Source organism: Tenrec ecaudatus, chromosome 10 (assembly GCF_050624435.1).
Source record: "Tenrec ecaudatus isolate mTenEca1 chromosome 10, mTenEca1.hap1, whole genome shotgun sequence".
NCBI lineage: Eukaryota > Metazoa > Chordata > Mammalia > Afrosoricida > Tenrecidae > Tenrec > Tenrec ecaudatus.
The window spans coordinates 134353-154084 of NC_134539.1; the positions used below are offsets into that span (position 1 = coordinate 134353).

Sequence of the window (19732 nt, forward strand, 5' to 3'; positions counted from 1 at the left end):
CTCTCCTAAGCCTCCACAAGGATGGGGGCAAGAGACCCAAGCACAGGTAGTCCAGGGCCTACCTGCCTGCTCGCCTGGGCTTCCTGAGGACGTGGAGTGAAATGCTGCCTCCAGAGACCTGGACCACCTCCCAGACCTCACTCTTCAGCTCCCACAGTGAACCTGCCCCAGACTCAGGTGGGGCCACCGTGGACCCCAGCCCATCCCAATGGTGAAAGTCTTTCCATCGTCAGAAGCGTAGGGCCCTGTATCACCAGGACACGAAGACATTCCCTATACAAGTGCAGGCCCAGAGCAGCTCCTCACCAAGCAGGCTGTGCATTCTGAGACACGGGCCACTGGCATGGAATCAGCATGACACAGAGTCAGATCAGGGACCAGCAGGAAACGAGAGGGACCCAAGATAGAAGTGGAAGGCTGGGCAGACCGGCCCGGAGCGACGAGCACAGGGACGAGGACTTACCAGAAAGGAGCACAAGAAGATGAAGGAGACGAAGTAGAAGTAGGCAAAGTCGCTGCCACACTCGGTGGCGTTGGCATGCTCGTCACAGGTCCGGTTGCTGAGACAAGACAGCATGATCTCATGCCAGGCTTCCCCCGTGGCGCTCCTGTGAAGGGCAGAATCGTGTAAGGCCACAAAGGCAGGCCTGGGACCAGCATGCCCTCTCTGCTGGGAGCAGGCCCCATGGTGAGTGGGTCCTATGCACAAGGTGGAGGTCAAAGATGGGTGGTTTTTAGCAAGAATCCTCCACGAGCAACCAGAAAGGAGGTGAGGAGCCTGCTTACACTTAGTGAACAGGGACCCACGTCTGGGGGCCATGTGTATGAAGTGCTTTCGTGGAAACCTAAGCGGCTGGGCCCCCTTCTCCAAAAACACACAGAAATGTGATTTTTAAAAAGAGTCATCTGGCATTTTATTTCCAATTAGTTGTTAAACCACCCACAACACTGGAGGTTTGGCCCAGAGGGAACACTTTCACATGGCTGTCTAGCTTCTCAAACCTAACACACCCCAAAAGGAAGGCCCTGGGTCCCTTCAGTGAATGGCGATTCCATCCACCCAGTAGCTCAGGCTAGAAGCCTGGGTGTTCTCTTTGTCTCCTCTCGCACACTCTCCACATCCTACGCATCACCAGCCCCCTCTGAGCCCTCCAGTCAGTAAGAGTGGAGTCCTGGGGCTGCAGGGGTTATGTGTTGGGCTGCTAACCACAAGGTCAGCAGTTCCAAACTACCTGCCTCTCTTCAGGAGAAAGATGAGGCTTTTTGCTCCCATCAAGAGCTGCTGTCTCGGTAACCCACAGGAGCAGTTCCACCCGTCCAGCAGGGGGGTCACCTGCCAGAATAGACTCGATGGCAGTGGGTTGGTTTGTTTTACTGAGGCTAAGGTGGCATCAAAACTATTCTGTTAAAAAGTCAGTGAACACAAGAGACAGTGCTGAGTGTAACAGAGGACAGAAAGGAGGATTAAAGACCAAAAACCAAAACCTCAATCTGACTCACAGTGACCCTGCAGGACAGGGCAGAACTGCCTGTGGGTTTCGGAGTCTGCAACCCTCTACAGGAGGAGGCAACCCTGTCTTTCTCCCCTGGGTTGGAGATGCTGCCCTTGTAGTTAGTGGCCCTCCACCAACCGCTGATGCCCCCGGGCTCCTCCAAAAGGGCACCCGGAGGGCAGGAACCCAAGAGCAAAATGCCTGACGTTCCTGATCAGTAGTAACTGCAAATACAAATGGCTTAAATTATTAGAAGAGTGGATTGAAAACAAAAACAGATCCCATGATCCAATTATCTGCTGATTCCAAGAGACCCACTCACTATCCAAAGCCACAAATAAACGGAAAGCGAGTGGCGGGTCACGAAGACCAGCTTTCCCTGTGTGTCCTTGCGGTTAGCCAGCCAGAGTGGGTAGGCTCACAGGGGACATACAAGTCGGGGAAAGAGGAGTTCTGGGAACCAAGGCCTAAAAATTGTCACTGGGTTCATGGGTCTTCCCCAAATCTTTTGGGGCATGAAGCTAGACGTTAACAAATGAGGATATGAAACTAAAGTAACAGGCAAAACCCAGAGAAATCCACACTGCTGGAAGGAGAATGAGTGTAAGCAGTCAATGCACACAAAGCTCGTCCAGCAGCTGCGCAGGCAGACCCGGTCTGGGTTCAAGCTCAAACCTCCCCTCAGAACCACCAGGACCCTGGGGGGTGGCTGTGGCAGCAGCTAGGCCCCGGCTGACCTTGGGGTAGCCCATTTATTTGCACAAGAGTGGTGACAGCCTGCCAGGGTTTCTGATGTCAGCACCTGGTCTGTAAGTCCTTCTCTGTCCACTTGCAGCCACGGGAGCTACCAAGTCAAATGCAGAGCTCACCTCCGCACAGCCCGAGCACAGCAGCACAGATTCTGCAGGCAGTGCTTTACAAAGGGGCTGTCCGCCAGGCACCAAAGACGCTCTGGGTGGCTACGGACCACCAGCCCTCCAGTGAAGAAGAGAGCTCTACCGTCCAGGGACTCCTCAAGGGTGGGTGACTTGGCTCTGTGAGGAAGACTCAGGAGGCAGGGGCACATAACCCTCCCCAGGAGGTGCCACAGGCATCGTTGCTCTGCTCAGTGGCAGGGGGAGAGGAAAACTTGGACCCCCCAATCCCTGCACACAGGTCCCTGAATCACTGAGGAGCTGCAGCTACTCCTGCAGCCATCCAGGGCCTGCACAACGCAGCAGTGCTTGTTCTGAGGGCCCTCCTAGGCTCCAGTCCCATCAGAGGACTGTTTACTGCCACCAGGGAGCAAGGGCACCAGAAGCCCCCTACCTCCACCCCAGCCAGGACTCCCTGCTCCCCTCACCAGGGCAGCCCTGCCTCCTCAGAGGCCCGCAAGAGCCCTGTGGGAGGGCAAGCTAAGAATGGAGGTGGCAGGCGTGGTTGCGATGCCAGCGCGCCCTCTCTATCCCGAGGGGAGCAGTCCTGAGCTAGCCAGGCACACCCCAGGCAGCGTACCTGAACAGCAGCATCAGCGCCTGCAGAAAGGTTCGGAAGTTATTGTGTCGGTTGATGTTGGTTTCATCATCCAGGGCGATGTTTCCAAAGACCTGGGGGGTAGACAGAGCGCCTCTGGGTGATGGACCCCAGGGTCAGGCCTGTCTGTCCCCCCGCAGAGACCCTCCCTGGTGGACCCATTTGGTGTGTGCCTAATGTGAATGTGGAATGAAATCCCCTCCGTTTCACCCTCAGCTCAGCGATGGCAGAGGGAGGACAGAGTCTCACCAGCTTCCTCCAAGCCATTGTTTTCAACAGCATCTTTCTGCCACTCGGGTTAAAGCCAGAGGCCGAGCCAGTGCTCACCTCCCAACTGAAATTAACCTCTGGGCCCAGTGAAGAGTCCCAGCCCCTCCCGACGGCCACCTGACCAAGGGTGATGACGGGCACTGGCGGCCACCCGGCACCCACCTGCATGCCAATGATGGCGTAGATGAAGAAGAGCATAGCGATCAGCAGACACACGTAGGGCAGGGCCTGTGGGCAGGAACACCAGACATCAGGTTAGCCCGCCTCCACCCACTGACCACCACCATGTGGCGGCCACAGAACCACGAGGTCAGCCAGAGCTTGGAGAGGACGGAAAAGGCCATCTGTGGACACCGTCAGAGCAGGTATGCCCAACGGAAGACGATGGACGGCAGAGCCCATGTTCAAGGACGGTGTGGCCTGACTCCCACCCGCCCAGCTAGCCTTCCTAGGACATGGGTGGACGGTCACCTTGAAAGACTGCACGAAGGTCCACAGCAGGATGCGGATGGTGTAGCCTTGGCGAAGCAGCTTGATGAGGCGGGCAGCGCGGAAGAGGCGGAGGAAGCTGAGGTTGATGAAGTTGTTCTGCAGGGAGGAGACGGGGTCCCCTGAACCCCTGAGCCCGGCTCCTGAGAAGATCCCCCAGACCTCCCGAGAGATGGTCACCACACACAATGACCCTGCTGGGACGAGCCTGCCACAGCACCAAGGCCAGCAGAGGGACAGCACGTGAAACCCTCCCTGGCTTTGCCCTGCTGCCAGGGCCTGGGAGGTAATCTGTATCCAGGCACTGAGCACCCCTGAAGGGCCCCCGGGGATTGGCAGTCATGACCTTTCCCTGCCTGTCCCTCTGGGACCAGTAGATGCCCCCGGGACACCCCAGGGCTTGCAGACTTCTCCAAGCCAGCCCTGTTCCTCAGAGACCCAGGTCTTGGGGAGGTGCCAACACCAGCACAACGCTTGACAACAGCTGGGATTCCTAGAAGAGACGCTCCAACCCGGCCCCTGGGGTGGCAGATACACCTGGGTTCTGGGGGACGGGTTGACGTTGGGCTCTGCTGCCTGAGACCAGTGTGGCACAGCTGAGAACTTCTGGCTATCCAGGTACAATCATGCTGAGCAGAGCCTGTCCCCACTGTCCCCCAGAGGTGTGGGCAGGGCAGCTCGTGCAGGTCCACAGACCCACGTGAGCTTCAGGTTGAGCCAGGTCCAGGGGGTGGGGGTCAGGGTCAGGAGGGGAGAGCCCATTCCCAGGGGCAGCGGCCCACCTGCTGCCATATCTGTACAGTGGGCAGCTGGGGAGAGTGGGCTCTATGGCAGGGATGAGGAGCTGTAAGGACTGGGCTGGAGTAATGCAGACAGAGATGGGGCACAGGGCAGGCAGAGTATGTCTAGGTCACAGGCGGGCAAAGGGACATGTGGCCAAGGGGGTAGAGTACATCTGCTGGCCTTACGCTGCATGTGCTGGGATAGACTGGATGGGCAGGGCAGGAAGGCTGAGCATGAGGAAGGGAAGGGGACAGCTGTCCAATCAGGCAAGAATCCCTCAAAAGGGAATCAGAGGAGCCACTGGAAACATCTGCTCTGGCGGGCCCAGGGACTGGACTGGTAGGCAGAGCCAGTCCCTGTCCAACCACAAGGCATCAGCACTGGGCAGCTATCCTTTGGTAGGTTCTAGGGAGAAGTCAGAGCTGTGCAGACCACATGTCCCCAGCTTGGCCCGAGGGGCTGAATCTGTGCCTTACAACCACAGTGCAGCAAGCACATGGCTGTGACTGTGCCAGTCTCTCTGGTCTCTGCCACCCCAAATGGGACATAGCCATGAATTCTACTGCACCAGGTGGCAGATGCTTGGCTGACTTCTAGGTCAGGCCCTTCCTGGTGGTACTCTGGTGGTCACCTGAATCTAAACCGATCTACGCTGCCTCTAAAGGTGCCACACAATGGGGTGTGCTTCACTTTTAAGGAACACTGATCCCTTCATCCCTTTGAACCTCAGCTTCCTCAAATGAAAAGTGGAGACATTAGGGACTGAATTTCTAGTGGTGGGGAAAAGTCAGAAAAAGTAATCTGAGTCAGGTACGCATGCACAGACATAGATACACATGCACACACACACGTGCACAAATACATACAAGGTTTCAAAGTTTGTGGAAAATTCCGCTAACTTTCAATTCCACTTTCCCATATATATTTTAAAACCTCATTGTATATGCACATGCATAAAAACACGTATGCAATGAACATACATATGTACACACATATATGCACACACATCGGAGGGTAAGTGAAAAAATATTGCTACAAAATCAGAAACCTTTACTAAAAACATCAAAGCATCCAGCTATTATTTCCCAACACCTCCTCTGTCTCTGTCTGCATATTCTTGAAGGTCGTCTTTCCATCCTGCCCCTCCTTCCAGAGAAGCCCAAGCTGTTCGACACACAGGTTCAAACAGCAGTTTGGGAATCTTTGAGGGACTCAACTAGTCTTCCTTTCCAGTGCTGTTTGCGCTTGGGGAGCACGAAGGAGCACACGTGGAGATCAGGACTGCAGGGTGGCTGGGCTCAGGTATCCCCACGAACTATTCGGCTGGGCCCCCTTGTCGCACTGAAATGGATGTACATTGTTGTGATGGGTGAGAGGATCCCTGAACCTTTTCTCACCGACACAGCCGGCACTCTTCCTGAAGCTTCTGTCTAGCAAGGCCCCGTGATGGTCTTGCGGCCTTCAGGAAAACCCATGAAGCAGACCCTTTTGAATTCTCAAAACACAGTTGCCATAACCTTCTGAGCTGGCCTCTGCCTTCAACATACCAGATCCAACAGATCCCTTCAGGAGACACCCTTTTTTCAGAAGGCACCCCAATTAGATTGAGATCAGTTGCTGAGAAAACTTGTCTTCAGCAACCCACTGATGGCAGACATGCGTAACTAGGCTGTGTTTGGAACAAATGTGCACGTGTGTGAACTGGAAGCCTTAACAAATACTTTTTGACTTGCCCTCATATACACATGGCCATACATACATGCACACCTTTATAAACACACGCATGCACACACACGTGAGGTGGTGAGGTATGCAGTGGAAAGAGGGAGGGGAGCAGGAGGGTCAGCGGGGTGGGCGCCAGTGGGGGCAGCTGAGCAGAAACCTGACTGAGGGATGTGGAAGCTACTCAGATGCTCTTTGGGCATTTCTGCTACATCCAGTGGTGTCTCCTGGAAAGGGAAGTTCCTGTGCTCAGGGTTACAGCCGCTGTAGCAGGCCTCTACAGGCTGCTCTTCCTGACTCTTGTGGCATCTTTGGTCTCCTGCCAAGGCACGGAAGGACGCTGCTGTCGCGGCGCTGCGCCGTGGCCACAAGCACACCTGGTGGAGGCCTGAGTTCTCACGGTGGCCTGTCTCCAGTGCCTCGCCCCTTCCAGATCATGAGCACAGGGGCCTCTGGGATCCCCCCCCCCCAGCCCTGTGCTTCTTCCTGGGGCACATTCAAAGGGAGCGCACCGCACAGCAGGCACCATGGGCTCTGTGACCAGGCCCAGGCCCACGGCCTCCTCAGGTGTCCCCGTCCTAGCCAGGCCCAGGAGAGAGAACTGCACCAGGTGCTTTCCCTCCCACTCCAGGGACCGCCATCTTCCTCCCCGGCCAATGTCCAGGGTCAGACAAACCCCGAATCTGGAGGGCACAGAAGGGGCCAGGAAGGAAGCAGCGGGACAGCAGCCAGGCCCACCAGCAGCCACGCCCACGGGAGGCAGAGCCTGAGCCTGGGAGGGAACACGAGGGAGGGTCGAAGCGGAGCAGGCAGACAAGGGCGTTAGTGAAAAGTCATGAAACCAACCGTTTCCTATATGTGATGTTTTCATGGATGGATATTTGCACATTATTTACAGAGCAGCAGGCAGGCAACACACAGACGGAGACATGGGTTTTCGCATTGTATGTTGGTTGGATGGCGTGAGTCAGCAGGTAGGTGAAGGTAAATCAAGAACAAAAACAAAACAAAAGAGAAAATGAGTCATTGAGACAAGCAGAAAACGTCACTGGAAAATTTCAGGAGCTTGGTAAACTTTGCATCCTTTCCTTAAAATGCATCCAATCAAAGCGGATCGCTGAGCCCTTCGGGCTGAGACAGAGCGGCACATTTGCATTTGTTCGTCATGCAAATCAGGTGATGGCGCACAGATACTCGTTTTTATTTTCCTGGCAAAGAAGTCCATGTCAGTTTTGAGCTCAAGGGCCCTTCGCTGGGCGCCCCTACTTAAGACAAGCGAAGGGCTTTGGCTTTTAATCTGGGCTTGACAACTGATATGCATTCTTGCCCAAGGGGAAAAAAAAACGTGCGTTCACAACATAAACGTGAAGTGACTCCGCATGAAAAACCAGGCATCTGAGGGAAGGAGTTTCTCTGAGCTCTCCTTCCGTGGGGTGAGGCCTAGGCCCTAAACCCGTGGCTGGGGTGGGACGGCCAGAAGTAGCAGCCTGACAGCAGTCCCTAGAAGGCTCCGCCTACAGGGCCTCTTTGGGAGGGCGGTGCCGGGAGGGCTGTGGGGTACCCTTCATGCCCTCTCCACAGCAGGGAACCCCCAGAGCTATGTCCTTGCAGTCGCACTGCTTTCCCAGGGGGTTCCCATTCCAGCCCACCTGCACATCTCAGAAGTCACAAGGTGGACAGACCCACAGGGAAGGGGCAGCGCCTCGGACGTGATAACAGCAGAGCCCAGGCTGGTGGGCAGTCCCCTCAGCTTTGCTGCAATGCCAGGTTGTGGATCTTTCACCAGGGCTACTGAGATCTCTGAGTATTGAAAACCATGTAACAGGTTATGTAAACAGAAGTGGGAGTCTGTGTGTGCACATGCACGGCTGCTGCTGCTGTTAGGGGCCTTCCAGTTGGTTTCTACCCACAGCGACCCCATGTACAACAGAACGAAACATTGCCAGGTCCTGGGCCAACCTCACAATTGTTCCTACGCTTGAACCCATTGATGCAGCCACTGTGTCCATCCATCCCCTTGAAGGCCTTCCTCTTTTTTGATGCACCTCTACCAAGCATGGTGCCCTTCTCCAGAAACTGCCCTCTCCTGACATATCCAAAGTATCTAAGACCAAGTCTTGTCATCCTTGCCTCTAGGGAGCACTCTCTGGCTGTGTTTGTTCCAAGACTGACTTGTTTGTCCTTTTAGCAGACTATGGTACTTTCAATATTCTTCTCCGGCATCACAATTCAAATACATCGATTTTTCTGTGGTCTTCCTAATTCAACGTCCAACTTTCACATGTAGACCATGGCTTGAGTCAGGCACACCTTAGTCTTCAAAGTAGCATCCTTGCTTTTCAATACCCTAAAGAGGTGCAGCAGATTTACCTAAGGCAACTCATCTTTTGATTTCTTTATTGCTGCTTCCATGAGCATTGGTTGTGGATGGATTCAAGCAAGATAAAATCCTTGACAACACCAACCTTTTCTCTGCTTACCATATTCCTCACTGGTCCAGTTGTGAAGATTTAGATTTTCTTTACATTGAGTTGCATCCATACTGAAGGCTATAATCCTTGATCTCCATCAGCTGTTTCAAGTCCTCCTCACTTTCAGCAAGGAAGGTTGTGTCATCTACCTATCAAAGGTGGTGAATAAGCCTTCCTCCAATCCTGACACTTTTTTTTTCATATAACCCAGCCTCTCCGATGACTGCTCAGCATACATACTGCTTAAGTATGGTGAGCCCCCCAACTACCATGATCCGAATTCTACCTTGCAGGGCTGGATAGGACAGAGGCTGTACACTGGTGCATATGAGGGTTGGAGGTACAGGGAATCCAGGGTGGATGATACCTTCAGGACCAAGGGTGTGAGGGACGATGCTGGGAGAGTGGAGGGTGAATGGGTTGGAAAGGGGGAACTGATTATAAGGATCCACATGTGACCTCTTCCCTGGGAGAGGGACAGCAGAGAAGGGGGGAAGGGAGACTCCGGATAGGGCAAGATATGACAAAACAACGATGTATAAATTACCAAGGGCATATGAGGGAGGGGGGAAGGGGGAGGGAGGAGGGGAAAAAAAAGAGGACCTGATGCAAGGGGCTTAAGTGGAGAGCAAATGCCTTGAGAATGATTGGGGCAGGGAATGTATGGATGTGCTTTATACAATTGATGTATGTATATGTATGGATTGTGGTAAGAGTTGTATGAGTCCCTAATAAAATGTAAAAGAAGAAAAGAGAAAAAAATGATTAGGGCAAAGACTGTACAGATGTGCTTTATACAATTGATGTATGTATATATATGAACTGTGAAAAGAATTGTATGAGCCCCAATAAATTGTTAAAATTAAAAAAAAAAAAGTATGGTGAGATGATACAACTCTGGCACACATCTTTCCTGGTTTTAAACCATGTACTATTCCCTTGTTCTGTTTGCCTAAGTGCCTCTTGAGCACCTTATGGGTTCTGCATGTGTTCTGGAATTCCCACTCTTCTCAAGACCACCCATATTTTGTTATGATTGCACAGTCGTCAATAAAACACAAGTAAACATCTTTCTGGTATACTCTGGTTATGGCCCAAATCCATCTGACATCAACAATAATATCCCTCCTCCCACATCCTCTTCTGCATTTGGCATGACCCCTGTCAATGAACTGCTGCCACTGTTGTTGGATGATCTTAAACAAAATTTTACTTACGTGTAATAGCAATGATATTGTTCTATAATTTCACATTCTGATGGGTCTCCTTTCTTTGGAAATGGGTACAAGTGTTAATCTATTTCAGTTAGTTGGCCCAGTCGCTGTCTTCCAAATTGTCTCACAGGGATGAGTGAATGCTTTTGGTGCTTCATCAGCTGGTTGAAACATCTCAATTGGCATCACACGAGTTCCCAGAACCTTCTTTGTGGTTGGTGCTCTCACTGCAGCTTGACCTTCTTCCTCTCAGCACCAGTAGTTCCTGGCTCACATGCCACCTCCTGAGATGGTGGAATGCCAACCAGTTCTTTTGGGTACAGTGACTGTGTAGTCTTCCTACCTTTCTTTTGGTGTTTCCTGCATCATTCGGTATTTGGCCACAGAATCTTGCAACTGGAGGCTTAAATTTTTTTCTCTCTTTCATTTCAGTTTAAGATATGCCAAGCATGTTCTTCCTTCTTGGTTTTCTAACTGTAGGTCTTTGCACATTTCATTATAGTATTCTATTTTGTCTTTTCGAGCTGCCCTTTAAAATTTTTCTATTCAGCTCTTTGACTTTGTCATTTCTTCCATTTGCTTTAGCTACTTTGATTAATAGCAAGTTTCAGGGTCTCTTCTGACATCCACTTTGGTCTTTTCTTTCTTTCCTGTATTTCTAATGACCTTTGCTTTTCATGATGGTCTTAATGTCCTCCCACAGCTCCTCAGGACTTCCTATCATTAATATCCATGCTTCAAATTTGGTCTTGAAATTTAGGTGCGATAGAATTCCAGGTCTTATTTTGGCTCTCATGGACTTGTTTTAATTTCCTTCAACTTCAACTTTAACTTACATATGAGCCATCGATGGTCTGTTCCCCAGTCAGTTTCTGGCCTGGTTTTTTAGCTGCTGAGTATCTATGTATGGCTGGTGCAAAAAGTTTGTGGAAATGTATGAAGTCACCCTCATGTGTACATGTGCACACATGTACTGCATATATTTTCAAGAAAAATCATGTAATCTATTCATCCACCAGCTTAATGAGCAGAGGGTCACCACTAACTTTGAAGCCCTTCCTGTGTCTCCCACTCCACATGAAGCAACTTGTATCCCTAATCCTTTGAGTGGATGTCAACTTAGGGTGGCCCTACAGGACAGAGTGGAGCTGCTCCTTTGGGGTCCTACAGCTTTACAGAAGCAAATTGCCTCATTCTCCAGGGCCCCCACCCGGATGGTTCAAGTCACCTGTCTTTTGGTTAGCAACTCAAAATTAACCTACTGTGTGCCACCAGGGACCTTTAATGATCCAGAATGACTATTCACATTTTATTTCTAGGCCTACCACAGACGTGACAGGCTGGTAGTCCTCTTTATCATGGGATCACGCTGCCTCTGGCTTTCTGTGATTTGCTTTCTTTGTGGAAGAAGTGTGCCCGTTGAGGTAGGTATCGTTTGTGTGTCACTGCATGGTGTTGTTATTCCATGGCTGATGAATGCATTCTATTTGGATGGGCCATTAGATGTTTCCAGTTTTCATGATCACGAACAATGTTGCATTAGACACTTGTCTGTGTAAGCCTGTCCAGGTCCATCTGTATGAGATGCCCTCTGGACAGATGCCCTACAGGGAAGGTGGTCTGGGCTTGCAGATAAGCACATGTTTGACTTTTAGGTAATGCTACCAGTTCCAGGAAAAGGATGCCCCATTGGCAGTGTGGGTGACTTTGGCTGCTCCCCATCCTCACCAACACTTAGTATTTTGAGAATTTCTAATGCCTGACAATTGAGCACAATTGAAATGGCACCTTGATATCGTTCCAGCCTGCAATTGCTTGCACTTTGTGTCAAATAAAAATCTCTATAAAATTGACACTACTCATCAGTTACCATGATGGCTCTAAGTCTTTCATATATTTCAATAAGGAGCTCTCATGGCATAGTGGGCTCCACACTGCGCTGCCACACACAAGGTCAGTGACTGGAACTCATCCGCTGCTCTGAGGGATGAGGCTGTCTGAGCCTGTAAAAATTATCCATCTCAGAAACCGAATGGGGAAGTCTCTACTCTGTACTACAGGGTGTCTCTGAGTCAGAAGGACCTTGATGGCAGTGAGTTTATTTAAGCTCTTTTTAATATCGCTCAGTAAAAGTTAGTGATGTTCTACATAAAGATCTAGCACGCATATTTAATTGATGGCTAGGATTGTCAGTGTTGTAAAGAAACACAGTTGACTTATCTGAGTCGTCGTCAATGCGGCAATCTTGCTAAGTGCTCTAAGTGCTTCCTATCATGCAGGGTTCCCTCCACAAATAATGGTACTGTCTGTGCACCGTGGCATTCGACTTAGTCCTTTTCGGATCCGTACACACCAATGCCTACAAAGCCCCAGCCACCAATCCAAGCACCTGGAGCAAGGCAGTGAACAGGACAAAGCCCCTGCCTGGCGGAGCTGACATTTGATGACCACACTGGCTAAGGGCTCAGGCTCAATACAGAGTCGCTGCCATAGCAGGACTCACTGTTGCCTTCTGATGGCGAAGGGAGCTCTTTCTTAAACTGCCATTGTAGATATCTGCATGGTATGTTTTGCAGATATTCTTTGTCAAGATAGTAATTCCTGAATGGATGCTCGTTTTTAGCATGAACATATGGTAGATTTATTGAATGTGTTCTGTGCATTCACTGAGATGATCCTATGAAATGTCCCCTTCCATCTGTCAACAGAAACTGCACGAACACATTTCTGGTGTTGGGGCACACCACACCACACGGCGTGACCATTTTTGGGCCACGTGCCTGCTCAGGCTTGCTTTTGAGCTGCCGGGACTTGGCATCTTCAGTCATCAGTGAGAGGTCCTTATCCGCACCTTTTCCTAGTCTGGGTGCAAGATGGTGCTCACCTCATCAAACAGCTAGTGGGCGGTCATTCTTCTGCCAGCCTCTGGAAGAATCTGTCCAGAAAGGCATTTGCATTTTGGGTAGAAAACCTAATCTGTAAAACACAGAAGCTGGTTTTATGGTGACTAGTTTAACTCAGCTTCTTTAATGGTTTATTTAGTACAAAAAACTATTCAGTTTTCCCTAATTTTTTGGTGAAATTAAGTTATTAATATTTTCTAGTAATCTATCAATTTCAACTGTTTTCAAATTTATTAGCATTAAGTTGTTCAAAATACGCTGTTACTTTTTAATCTCGCCTGTGTTTAAATTCATGACTTCTTTCTTCAGATTTACATACTTATTTGACTTTTCTTCTTTGTTCTTAATCTAGCCCAGAGGTGTGTCTTTTTAAAAATCTTTAAAGAGATAAATTTAGCTTTCTATTTTTTCTCTACTGTATCTTTTTTTTAAAAGTCCCAAATTCCTATTGTTATACTTCCTTCTATTTTGCAAAAAAAAAAAAGCTTATTTTGCCTTTTACGTCACATTTCTTGTTAGAGGCTTAACTCATTAGTTTCTGCACTTTCTTCTTTTTTTCCTAGTGTAATCGGTTTACCCATTACATAACTTTCTAAATGTCTCTTTAGTGATACCCTCTCAGTTTTACATGCATTTGCTTTTCCCATCCGCCCCCTTTGTCACTTCAGGACCAGGCCTGTCTGTCCAGCTCCTATGTTGAAGACATTATGCAATTGCACTCCAGGGCCCAGGAGGGAATCCCTTCAAGGATGCGTGGGCCGGCCACATCAGCGTCTCAGGGAAACAATGGTCTGGCTAAGACGTGGTGAGACACGTGTCCCAAGGTCAAAGACAAATCACAGCATCTTGCACTTCCAACTGTTGGCCGGTGTCTTTGGGTTCGGGAAGCAGCACATACCATCTGGGAAATGCTGCTGCGACCCACTTCTGAGGTGGCTCACAAAGCTGCTGCACTCCTGCCTGGGACAGACTCTCTAGAAGGTTCAGCTGCAATAGTAGTGACCCTGCTTCTTGGACAATGTCACGAAAGACCCCATGGGGCTAGAGCTTTTGGTGGTAGAGAAAGATACCGTGTGGCATCCCTAGAAAGCCCCCACAGGACAGCCACAGTGCAGGCTCCTCTGGTGCTAGGCTGTGCCATCTGCAGAGGGCAGTTATTAATGAGAGGGACCACCTCTGGTGTGCAACTGGAAGGCAACGTTCATACTGCAGTGGAGGTGGGCTGGCTCAGTTGGCGAGAGCCAACTTGCAAGGCCCCGCACAGAGATGGCCCAGAAGGGCAGTGTTGCATCAGGCGCTCCACAAGTCGTAACCCACTAAGGATCAAGGGACTCTAGGGCAGGGGAAGGGCTGGCCAGGGGTCTGGAGAAAACAAGACCGACCAACTGGGGATTAACCCTGGGAAGCCCACACCACTGCCCGCCAGGCAGCACCACTGCAATGGGTACACTAAAATCACTTGGCCACTCAGCGTTCTCGGCTTTCACACAGTGATCCGTGGACGGAGTGATCAGGTACATCAGATGGAGACTGTGTCTGGGACCGAGTGGCACCCTTGCAGCATGGCTGGTTCAGTCACTGCCACTGCCAGGCATCTGCTGCCCAGGGCCCCACAGCTAGGTGTCTAGTCTCCCAACAGGAGCTCTCTTTTTTGTTTTAAAATGCTTTATTAGGGGCTCATACAACTCTTATCACAATCCATACATATATGACTTGTGTAAAGCACATCTGCACATTCATTGCCCTCATCATTTTCAAAGCATTTGCTCTCCACTTAATCCCTTGGCATCAGGTTCTCTTTTTTTCCCCCTCCCTCCCCGCTCCCGCCTCCCTCATGAGCCCTTGATAATTTATAAATTATTATTTTGTCATGTCTTTCCCTGTCTGATGTCTCCCTTCACTCTCTTTTCTGTTGTCCGTCCTCCAGGGAGGAGGTCACATGTAGATCCTTGTAATTGGTTTCCTCTTTCCAACCCACTCTCCCTCTACCCTCCCAGTGTTGCCACTCACACCCTGGTCCTGAAGGTATCATCTGCCCTGGATTCCCTGTGCCTCCAGCTCCTATCTGCACCAGTGTACATCGTCTGGTTTAGCCAGACTTGCAAGGTAGAATTCAGATCACGATAGTCGGGGGTGGGGGGGAAGCATTTAGGAACTAGAGGAAAGATGTATTCTTCATCGGTGCTACATCGCACCCTGACTGACTCATCTCCTCCCCTAGACGCCTCTGCAAGGGGATCTCCAGTGGCCGACAAATGGGCTTTGGTCTCCACTCTGCACTCCCCTCCTCATTCACTATGGCAAGATTTTTTTTGTTCTGATGATGCCTGATAACTGATCCCTTCAGAACCTCGTGATCACACAGGCTGGTGTGCTTCTTCCATGCGGACTTTGTTGCTTCTGAGCTAGATGGCCGCTAGTTTACCTTCAAGCCTTTAAGACCCCAGACTCTATACCTTTTGATAGCCAGGGGCACCATCAGCTTCCTTCGCCACATTTGCTTATGCACCTGTTTGTCCTCAGCGATCGTATCATGGAGGTGTGCATCCAATGATATGATTTTTTGTTCTTTGATGCCTGATAACTGATCCCTTCAGAACCTCGTGATCACCCACGCTGGTGTGTTCTTCCATGTGGGCTTTGTTGCTTCTGAGCTAGATGGCCGCTTGTTTATCTTCAAGCCTTTAAGACTCCAGACACTATATCTTTTGATAGCCGGGCACCATCAGCTTTCTTCACCACATTTTCTTATTCACCCGCTGTGTCTTCAGTGGTTGTGTCGGGAAGGTGAGCATCATAGAATGACAATTAAATAGAAGAAAGTATTCTTGCATTGAGGGAGTACTTGAGTGGAGGCCCGATGTCCTTCCGCCACCTTACTACTAAACCTATAAATATAGGCACATAGATCTAGGTCCCCATCCTCATGTATATATTTGCATCTGTACATGTCTTTGTCTAGACCTCTATAAATGCCCTTTGCCTCCCAGCTCTTTCCTCTGTTTCCCTTGACTTTCCTCCTGTCCCACTATCATGCTCAGTCCCCACCTGGGTTTCAGCAATGCCTCTTTGTTACATTACCCTTGATCATGCCCTACCAGGCCTCCCTCACCCACCTCACCACCAATTTGGATCACTTGTTTCCTTGTCCCTGGGTTTGTTAACACCACTTCCTTACCCCCCACCTGCCCCTATCCCACGTCCCCCCGGAACTGTCGGTCCTGTTGTTTTTCCTCCAGATTGTTCAACCAGCCTATCTCATAACAGGAGCTCTCAACAAGAGGTTCTTCTGTGAACCAGGCCTCGAGGTCGTCAGCCAGCAACTTGGTCACTGATTACACTGCAGCTTACCCTGGGCTGGACAGTGGCTCATCACAACTGGGTATGGTACCTACTCCAGGTGTGGGTTTAAGGTGCCCGGTGCAGTGTCAGACCTGAGTTGTCAGAGATCTATCAGTGGGATTCAATCTGCCATCAACCCAGAACATGCAGGGAGGACACGAGACACATGGGTGACACTGTCTCCTACACCACAGCCTCGTAAGGATTCAAGTGCACCCAGCTTGGCAATCGTTTGTCAGGTCGGCAAACCTTTGATGCAGTCCCTCATCACAATTTAAAAATTATTCAAGCGCCATGAACATATAGTTACAAACAACTGAGCTGACCATTATGTGAATAACCTTTAAAGTTTTTCAGTGTTACTTCAGAGCCCCATGTATTTTCACAAGGAGCCGCCTGCGGCCCAAGAGCTGTGGTTTGCCGGTCCCTGTTCGAGCTAAGCTCATGGCCCATGAGGAGTGGCCCCTCACCTGTCTACCAGAGACCTGTGGGGACTGTGTGTCTGCTAATCCCACCATCCGGGGCTGGAGAACCCAGAGGTCCTGTTCCAGGGTAGGGGTGCTTCCACTACAGGACAAAAGCATGGCTGTCACTTGGTCACACTCTGACACACTGGCTCCAACAGTCAGTGGGCTCAAACCCAGCAGTGACTGTGAGGACAGTGCAGGAAGGGGCAGTGTCTCCTTCCGATGCAACGGGGCCGCTCGGAGCAGCACTAACAGCAACCCCAGCAGGCAAGCACAACTGACCAGGGCTGCTGCCGAGCGACGGGAGGAAGCCAGTGTGGGAACCGGGGGTCCCTGGGACATTCGGGTTCTCCTAACCAGTCTTAACTTGCTTAGGCTTGGCAAGGAGGGCCTGAAGCCACAGGGAGGAAGGTTCCCCTTGTCTGTGGGCAACCAGGCCAGGGAACTGGAAAGTGTGCTGAGCTCCGGGCTGCTGGCTCATTCTGCCAACTGGACTCTGGCAGATCTTCCTAGACAGCCACCAGCTCCACCGAGAAGAATGCTCCAAGTGAGGTGTGCACCGGCTGGGGACTGGGTGCCATGCAGGTGGTCCTGCGCTCCAATCCCTATGCACAGTAGCATTCACTGTCCCAGACCCTGTGCCTCTTTGTCAGCCCCAGGCACTGCAAGAAGACAGCCAACTGGATTGATTCTCGGGACTGGACTGGGGTTACGCCTGCTGGCCCTCGTCCTCTTCCTGAGCTGTATCTGGCTCTTGGTGGCTTTCCTAGGAATGCTTCCTAGGAAATGACTTCTCCACGGATCCTCACGCTCACATGTGCACACAGAGCAGAGGCACACCCTTCTCTGCTATAGGTCTCTCCTGGGCACACTGTCCTCCAAGAAGGTTAAGGCGTAGGCGCGATGAGCTTTGTGACTCTGTCGCCCTGACTCTGTGAGCTCGTAGAAGCAGTCTGTGAATGGGGGACTTGAGTGAGCCTCTCCAGGGGTTGGGGCTGTGTTAGATGCATGTGCTTATGGGATATGCCTACTGGTCTCTAACGCTCTAGGTTTCACTGGCATTGGTGTAGATGCTGTCTGTGCTGTCGTATACCCATCTGAGACACATTCAGGGCTGACTGACTCCCACAGGGGTCGCAGGCCCCAGCCTGGCCAACCATCTGGGAAGCACTTTCTGACCCAAGGGAGAGCAGTTGTGATGTAACACTGGGTCCCCAGCCTCTGCCTCTGGAGAGGAGCCCAAGGCATCTGAGGGCCTCTGAGAGGAGAAGGCAAAGCCCCGCTGGGCCTGAGACCACCGAGGAAGTGCCCTCCAGGAGGAAATCACTTTGGGGCATGGGAGGGGACAGAAAGCACCACTTACCGCAATCTCTGTTACTAAAATATCAGTAATACTTCCCAACACAGTGACAAAGTCAAAGACGTTCCAGGCATCTCTGAAGTAGTTCTAGAGAGAAAGCAGGGTGGTCAGTGCTGCTGCAGGGGTGTGCCACATGAGACACACCGGGGGACGCCCCTGATCACGGCAGGGCTGTGGAGACTGGACAATAGTGTCCCCAGATGGGAGCACTCAGGCCGGAGAAGGCAGACTCCAGCCACAAGTGAGCCATCACGGGCTTGAGTAGCATGGAACAGAACCACAAGCCACAGGGTCCAGAAAGGAGAGCCTAGCCTTCTGTCCCTCTGGGAGCTAACTGGGGACACTGGGCCCTGGCAGCCCTCTCCCGATGGTCCCTGTAGTGTCAGGGTGCTCTGGGGCTTGAAGAATCCCCAGCTCTGACTGGACACTCCACAAGCCCCCTGCAGAAGGGGCACTAGATGCCTCCAGAAGACGACAAGCGGCAGCAGAGCCACATACCAACACACCGAAGGCAATGATCTTCAGCACGCATTCCATGGAGAACATGGACGTGAACACGATGTTCAGGCACTTCAACATCAGCTCGTACTCGTAGGGCGCGGCGTAGAACTGTGGGAGGGAGAGTCTGGTGGTTGTGGGCTCCACTGGCCCTGGATGCTGCCCCTGGGACCACGGGTGGGGGAGAGAGAACCCCAAGCCTCCCAGGCCAGAGATGCCCACCCTGCTCTCCCTTCTGCTCCCTTGAAATCTTCTCACTGTCCCAACCCACGGTCATGCAAGAGAGGGCCTGAGCTCTAAAGGTGGCCAGCCCACACCTTCATCATCAGCACGGCGGTGTTGAGGGCAATCATGGCCATGATGAAGTACTCGAAGGGCGGAGACACCACAAAGGTCCACGTCTTGTACTGGAACGACTGCTTGCTCTGGGGCATGTACCGCGTCAGGGGCTTGGCACTGATAGCGAAGTCGATGCAGGCCCTCTGCACAGAGGGAAGGGTGCCATGAGCTTGGGGCACCTGCCCTAGCCCCCTGACCAGACAGGGGCGGCCAAGCATGGTTGCTCCGCACAGAGCAGAAGTCCCTGCCCCATGCTGGCCACAGGTGGCCAAAACTGTCCCGATGAGCAGGGATCACATGCAGAAGGAGGGCCCAGAGGCCCCTTACTCATGAGAGGCCTATGCCAGGCAGGAAGGGCACACACCTCGTTCTTCTCCAGGCTGCACTCAGACATCACTTTGTCCCCCTGCTCCTGGAAGGTGATGATGATCAAGGCCACGAAGATGTTGACAAAGAAGAAGGGGAAGACCACAAAGTAGACCACATAGAAGATGGACAACTCCATGCGGTAGCCGGGGCTGGGGCCCTGCTCCTCATAGGTGGCGTCTACAGAGTGTTTCAGCACCCTGCGTTGAAACAGATAGTCAAACACTGGGCACCCACAGAAGGCACAGCCTGCGACTCAAGTCACATCAAGGAAAGGAGCTCTGGAGTGGCTTCTATGCGTGAGCCTGGGGTTGTGGGAGGCAGGGATGGGGCTTGGACATGACCACACTGTGGGCCCCATTTTACAGCAATGACTTTTCTGAAGCTGAGCTAGAATTTCCTACATGCCTCACCTTCAGGGTGGCTGAGGGACCTCCAAGGGGGACAACTGTGGAGTCTTGAGCAATGACCACCACGAGAGGAAGGCAGAGTAGGCCTGGAAG

General features: G+C 51.5%; 1 protein-coding gene across 1 annotated transcript in view; it reads right to left on the reverse strand.

The window, feature by feature from the left end:
* Positions 1-19732, reverse strand: part of CACNA1B (calcium voltage-gated channel subunit alpha1 B) — a 167025-nt gene that overhangs the window by 29223 nt on the left and 118070 nt on the right. Inside the window, exons 29-37 of the mRNA XM_075559719.1 lie at positions 19228-19429; positions 18842-19006; positions 18525-18635; positions 18030-18113; positions 16377-16382; positions 3747-3863; positions 3438-3503; positions 2988-3079; positions 464-608 (exon numbers count right to left, since the gene is read on the reverse strand). Coding sequence (XP_075415834.1) covers positions 464-608; positions 2988-3079; positions 3438-3503; positions 3747-3863; positions 16377-16382; positions 18030-18113; positions 18525-18635; positions 18842-19006; positions 19228-19429 — 988 coding nt within the window. The remainder of the gene's footprint in view (positions 1-463; positions 609-2987; positions 3080-3437; positions 3504-3746; positions 3864-16376; positions 16383-18029; positions 18114-18524; positions 18636-18841; positions 19007-19227; positions 19430-19732) is intronic.